Source organism: Micromys minutus (assembly GCF_963924665.1).
Source record: "Micromys minutus genome assembly, chromosome: 6".
Classification (NCBI taxonomy): Eukaryota; Metazoa; Chordata; class Mammalia; order Rodentia; family Muridae; genus Micromys; species Micromys minutus.
In genome coordinates, this window is record NC_137975.1 from 51,329,207 (window position 1) to 51,336,301 (window position 7,095).

The 7,095-nt window shown below is 45.5% G+C and overlaps 1 protein-coding gene across 3 annotated transcripts in view; it reads left to right on the forward strand.

Annotated features, from left to right (window-relative positions):
- Nucleotides 1-5,054, forward strand: part of BEND7 (BEN domain containing 7) — a 79,877-nt gene extending 74,823 nt beyond the window's left edge. For all 3 annotated transcript variants that reach the window (XM_080918044.1, XM_080918045.1, XM_080918046.1), the window contains one exon: nt 2,978-5,054. In XM_080918044.1, coding sequence (XP_080774170.1) covers nt 2,978-3,039 — 62 coding nt within the window. In that variant the 3' untranslated portion in view covers nt 3,040-5,054. The remainder of the gene's footprint in view (nt 1-2,977) is intronic.
- The last annotated feature ends 2,041 nt before the right edge of the window (nt 5,055-7,095 follow it).

The window sequence follows — 7,095 nt, forward strand, 5'->3', positions numbered from 1 at the left end:
GTGGTTGAATAATCGTGGTTGAATAAGCCAGCTCAGCCAGGGTGAGTGACACATGCCTGGTATTTGAACCAGATCAGCAAATACAACACTTGTACTGACGCATTCACTACACAACTGTGTTCAGCTGTGGGCTTGATTCTGACTCACCACAGGACTCCATGTGATTGGAGCTCTGATCCCAGCCTCCTACCTGAGTTCACACCCAAGAGTAGAGTAAATAGGTGCCTGACCAGTGAGCTTTGAGTCAGAAAGTTTCCCCAAACTAATCCCCCACTTGTTCTCAGGACTCCCATTTGACAATTCTTCAAAGATTGTCCTAAGAGTCCATCTGTAAAATCCAGACAGTCCAGGCTCAGTGGTTAAGAGCACTGACTGCTCTTCCAGAGGTCCTGAGTTTAAATTCCATCAACCACGTGGTGGCTCATAACCATCTGTCATGAGATCTGATGCTCTCTTCTGGTGTGTCTGAAGACAGCTACTTATATATAATAAATAAATAAATCTTTCAAAAAAATCCAGACAGTCCAAAAATACCTTGAACTATATAAAAGCTCAGTTCATTGTCAGTAGTAGGGTTTGTTTGTTTGTTTCCTCTAGAGCTGGGACTGTAAGACTTGATTTAAATTCAGAAAATATGAGTGGAGTGTAGTATGTTGGCAGGAACTCTTGGTAGTGTCTCTACTGGCCACATGGTCTTGTGATGATGAACCCTAAGACCACGGGGTCTTGAGGCCCAGAAACATTAACATGTATCTTGGAGTTTACTTAAAGCAGAGTTCATAGGTAAACTTAGAGTTGCCAGAGCCCCACCCCCACACCCCCATGTCAATCACACCTTGCTTTTCTCTGCCTTGAGTAACCAAGCAACAAGTCAACAGATGAATGAAATGCGTCACATGGTGCACAAAATCCTGTCTGCAGCCAGTTCTTAGGTTCTATCGAAGTTCTGTAGAAGGGATGGCTCCTTGTGTTTCTGTTTCCATACTCGTAAGTCAGGAGAGTGAACATGTGATCTCTAGTGCTCCTTGCCATTCTCTGAATATCAGGACAACTCATACTGATAATACTTTGTCACCTTTGACCCAGCAGATGCAGGAAATACTAATCATAATGATGAAACTGTTGCTCAGGGCCCTTGGGGAGGAAATGTCATACCTCTGTACTTGTCCCCTGGGCATCTGTAGCAGCTGTCTTCTGCATCAGATGATGCAGTGGGTGTTTGCTTTATTATCTTGAAGTTACACCTTTGCATTCAACTGTCTAAAGATGGAGGCAGAGAGTTTTCAGAGAAAAAAAAACAGCCTGGGGTTGCTAGAGGAGCTTCACGGGAATCACAAGCTCCCAAGGAACTGGAAGATGAAGGGCCTTTGGGAGCTCATCTGGACCAACACCTCCTTTTTATCCAGCCTTTTTATTTCAAGGGGGTGGGGGATCCTGGAAACACTAAATGACTTTTCCAAGGTGTGGCAGCTGGGGATAGCCTGGTTGGGCCCCATCCCCTTGACTCCCAACCCTTATAACACAGAGCTTTCTTATGCCTAAGCCAAAGCCAGCTCTTTTCTGTGTGTTTATTAAAGATCCCAGGAGAGTTGGATGTGTGGTACCATTAAGATTCCATTTCGGTGACTCAGCTTTTGTATATATAATGTTTGACACAGTCTGCCCAAAGTCCACCTCAGTTTAGGCTCATTGCTTCTATTCCTTTCTTAAATTGTGCCCCAAGGAGTGTGAGGTGATAAGAAAAAGACTCTGACCAGATGGACACACACTGAACAACATTGTGGGTGACTTTAAAGTATTTGTCTTTTTGGAACAGTAGGGAAGAGGTCACAGATAGGGTCTCAGATTTTAAGTTTCAAATTAAATAATCTTGATGGCACGCTTCATGGTTGCCCTCCAAAGTAAAATCGGAAGCCTGGCACGATTCTCAGAGTGTGGCATTGCTGCGGTTGACCCCTCCACGTGCACTGACACAGCCTTCGGAAGGGTGAACTCCGTGTCTCATACACAGCTGCAGTGCACTCAGCCCCACCGAACAGAGCTGTGGAAGCAACTAGATGTGAGGTCCACATCTCCAGCTCCTTGTTTATCTGAGCTGACCAAAGCTGATTTTTCCTCGAGCGTCAACAGTGCTTTTATTACTTTAACTGTCTTTTTTGTTCTTTTACATTTTGTATCAGGGAGAAGAGGAGGTCCTTGTGTTGTAGTGAGCCTGTACTGATGAGGGTAGAATTTACGCTCAGGTAGTCAGATGGCATTTGTCCCCAGCCACTATAGTTGAGTCTCAGAAGAGATCTTGTGTAGCCCAGGTTGGCTCTGGCTTTGAGTTCCCAATCCTCTTTCTCCACCACCCCGGGTGCTGGGGCAGCATGCATACGCGATGCTGAAAGTGTGTTAACCTGTGCAGTGAGCAGCAGTCAGCATGGGGGTCCCACACAGATTCCACCCTCAGACCAGGGTGAGAGACAGAGGCAGCTACTTACACACCCGGCCTAGACGTGGAGGAAGCACTGGACCAGAGACCGCGCCCAGAAATCTGGGAACAGCTGATGTTATGAAGTCAACCAAAGTAATTTCTTTCCAATTTGTATTCTCGGTTGGCATTCTTTGTACCGTTATGTTTCAGAAAGCACAAGTGAGCCAGTTTACTATTACTACTCAGAGACAACTGTTACTGATATCCCCCTACACACAAACCAAAACAATACACCTCTAACAGTAAGATATATTCAGGGGCTTTTTAAAAAATCCATTTCTAATTAAGACGTAAATTTCTCATTCCTGAAATTACTCACTTAGCACAATTGAAGTTGATGTTCAGTGGCTTGACATCTGTGATGGGGGGGCACAGGCATGTGCCCCGCCCTCAGACACTCCAGTTAACTCCTGCTCTGCACCGGACCCCTGGCCATGTGATAAAATGTGCATCCCTGCTGCAGCGGAGCAGTCTTTCCTCACGGTCTTGTTTCTGTTGCAGGTCATACATTTGTCACCAGGAGAGAGACCCCAGAAGACCCAGAACCAGGTTCCGTTGCCTAGACTTGCATTCTTAGAACACTCTTGTTTCTCCACGGTCCGTGTAGCAGTTGCAGATCCTGCAGTGTGGGTGTTCTGTGGTGGCTTGTCCTGTCTGAATAATTTCTTTGTAACATGTGGTATCACAACTCCAGTTTGGCACATTTTTTTAAGGAACCATGCTTACAGTCTCTTACCTGTAAGCGTCCAGCGCGTGTGTGACCCGTTGTAAAGAAGCCATCCCCTTCCCATGTCTGTCCATTCACAGCCTCAGTGTGAAGACCGGGTCTGTCTGAATATATTTATTTTATGGTGAATTGCTTAGCTGCATGCAGAGAAAACCTTCTCCTCCAGGACTGACAGAGGTTACAAAGCAGCGCTAACTAGCCCCTCTTCAGCGTAGAGAAGGAAGCAGTTGTTCTGAGAGACAGCGCTCCTACCTGGCCAGTGAAGTCATTTAGGACATCAGCCATAGTAACCGAAACAGACATCGGAACTGGGGGACCACAAATGATGTACGAATTTTAGGAAATAAAAACCTTTCACATAACTGATGATGTAATGGCAAAGGCAGTAATAACTCAAAGTGACCAGCCGTCTGCTCAGGAGCCAAGCCTTTGAATACGGTTTCAGCCGAGCAGCCTTGGCTTTCCCCTGTTTTCCTGTTCATTCTGCAGTCTGTTTGGTCCCTCACACGCTTGCCATCTACTTTATGTAAGACTGAATAGGAGGAAGAACATCTCCGTTTATTTTAAAGAAATCTTTGCTGTGGAGATACTTGTCTCACAGACATATTTACCTCCACGTTTGGTTTGCTAATGAAATCGTGCATTGAAAATGCCACCTTCGAACGCCATGCATCACACCTTATTTATTGTGTAAAGCAAATTGCCTCAGATCTTGGGCACTTGACTCAAAGACCAAAAATAGACATAAAAGAAAAAAATGTGACTCTCATCCACCAAACCCCAGGGATAAAAGCCTGTCTTGGCAAAAACTTAGCCTTTTCCCTTCTGTTGCTGCAGCCACAGGTTAAAGGCAACAGAGTTCAAGCACCCAGTTCCACTCCCTGCTTTGCCAGTGAGAGAACTGAGAAGTGGGGAAGAGGTTGCCTAGGACCGGGGTACCCTTTGTGACCAGCTGGCCACAAAACCTGAATGTCCTTAGGAGCCTGTCCGGTGCGCTGCGTCACACCACACGGAGCACGGAATGTTAAAGGTAGGACCAGAGCAGTATTTCACTGACACCAGCTAGTGAAGATGATATAGGACATATCCCTGGAATGTGACAAAACGTGCTTCTGGGGGTTGCTTGTGCAGTCAGTCTCGAGAGTAGACAGCAACATCTCGCAGGTGCACCTTTTATTTCTCTCAGTTTGGAAGCTATGGGGGCCACTTGGAAATTACCATTAACAGTTTCTGTTCCCTGCTGCCCCTGGTCCCTTTGTTTTATCAGGTGGTCTGATACTGCAGACAGACATTCATTCACTTTGTAGCAGATCCCGGGGAGGGGGAATGTATTCTGCCCCCCAGGGTGAAAGGCTCCTCAAAGGGACTAGAGACACTGAATTGGTGCCCTTCACTCAGTTAACTGATGGTGAGTTTGTTTTTTGTGCAGGGAACATAGACTTAGAACTGGAGGTCTGTTCTGTGTGCCCTATAAACTTTCAGAAAACACTTCCTTCCGAGCCTGGGAGTTTTCAGTACTGAGGGGCGCAGGGATTGTTTGACTCACAGATAAGTAAGTGCAGTGGTTCACAAATGGGGAAGGCAGATCAAAACTGTAACAGTAAAACCATATTTTGTAAGTTTACATTGTATTCGTGTTAACTTACTGTGACTACTGTTCAGCTTTGTTTAGAAACCCTTTTTATAGGCTTTCTTAGCAAAAAAAAAAAAAAAGTCCCTATCTATGGATGATATGTCTCAATCTTCTTGTACATATGTTTTATTAATATGTAAATACTCAGATTTTTTAAAATTATTATGTTCTTTTAAAGGAATTCGATGCAAAGCTAGTTGTGGAAAATGGTGTGTAACACTGTGTTGTGATTTCAACTCCCAATATGTGCTTTATGTCCATTCTGGAAAAATACAATAAATTACTTTAATTGAATGCACATGCCTCTTTCTTGCTACCGAGTCTCCCTGTGTTTATGGAGTCGGTGCTGTTCATTAAGTAAAAGCCATTTATGAATATTCTGATGATTTTTTTCTCAGGGTTTATGCCTGAGTGGGGTATTATGTTTACAAATAAAGCAAGCAGATTTCTAGCAGAGAGCTAGATGTCACAGTCCCAGCTCTGTCTGGCAGTCGGATCAATGGCTATACCCGAGTCCCACGGAAACACTTGGGCATTAAGCACTGAGATGCTCGAAGCCTAATTTTAAATGAGTTAGATAGCCTTATAATCTTCACTTAAAAGGTTAAGCCCCGCTTCTATGGAAACAACACACCGGAAGGCCAAATCAATCTTCCCAAGTACGGTGGCTGCTGAAGCCCCAGTATTGCTCTTCCCCCAACACAGCAGGGTACTGTGCCCGGGTGGTGCTGGCCTCTGTTCCCTAAGGCATCATCCTCAGTCCCCAGCCTGGAATCTGGCTCCCTGGGAGATTTACTTCAGTTTCTGTTTGAGCTGCTTAGAACTTGGGCGGTAGGCTTGCGAAGGCAGCAGGTGGCTGCTCTTAGGAAGCCAGCTGGACGGGCATGGGGGTGGGGAAGCACCAGGATGAGCTGTTTGCAAAAGAAACTCCACAGTCAGCACAGATCTTCACTGTCTTCGGATCTGTGAGCTTGCCACAAGCCATCCCTTCCTACCATATGCCCGCTCCTCTGCAGGCTCCACAGGTATCCATGAAAATGTTTGCCGAGGGACCCGTGCCTGCTTTACTGCCCAGGGCCACAGGGATGGACTTGCTCCCTTATTGTCAGTGGATGTACAATCACCCCCTGAAAATTGACCTGGGGCCCTCGACTACAAGGCATGAGCCTCTGGGAGACAGTCTAGATCCAAACCCTCCCACCCAGAACTACCCATTATGAAAACAAGTCCCCTCTCATCAACCCAAATGCTGAACCTTTTCTCAGAGAGCTGAGAAGAACCAGACTGCTTGTCGACATTATGTTGTGTTGGCCTCTGAGTGAGGGAAGGCCAGGCAGACAGGCAGACAAAAGGACCATGGACAGATCAGAGACCCAACACTACACTGTCTAACCTTTTTCATCCTATAATCCAGATCATGTGGGCTACCCTGTCACCCACCTACAGCTTCCATCAACATTGGTGAAATCATGACAATTGGTGGTCAAAGAGACACTGGCCACCATGTCTCTTTGGAACAGGACCTAGGAACAGGACCAGGGGTGGGGGGTTGGGTAGTGAGTAGTAATGGGATCACATGATGAATCCTGGGAATTAGACTCCAGAGACCAGCATCAGGGTGCAGATCTGAGTTTATTGTACATCGCATAAGCTTATAAACAATATTTGAGCCAATCCCAAGTCCCAAAATCCTCAGCCAATGGTGTCTCATCACAACATTACCATACCCCAATGAAAGCCCTGCCAGGTGAAGTTATTCAGGAGTTGGAGGAGGGCATCATCACCTGTTGGACTTCTGTGAATACTGGAAGCTGGAGACAGGAAACAGCCACCACACTGACCTCAGCTCCTTTTTTGCTGTCTTACCAGTGTTCTGGGAGCCATCTTAAATCTAATGCTGAGTACAGCAAATCAGGACTCTTGAAGATGTCTCAGGAGCCTGTGGCACCTTGATCTCCAGCCTACCTTTTCCTTCACAGAACTGATTTGCTCATCCCTGCAACCTTGTTTGATGAGAATTTCATAACTCAGGATTTCAGCCAGTGCTCTGTATATATGTACACAGATCAACTATATTTTGTAACTCAGTGCATGAAATTGAGCAGTCCCCCAAAAAACAATATATACAGATTATGTATTACATGCATGCATAGGTACATATGTTTACTGCTTACTTTATTATTAGTGAAAATGACTATACAAGGGATCATTAAAAGGCCAAGGAAAGTTCTAGAAACAGAATTCAGACAGTATGATACC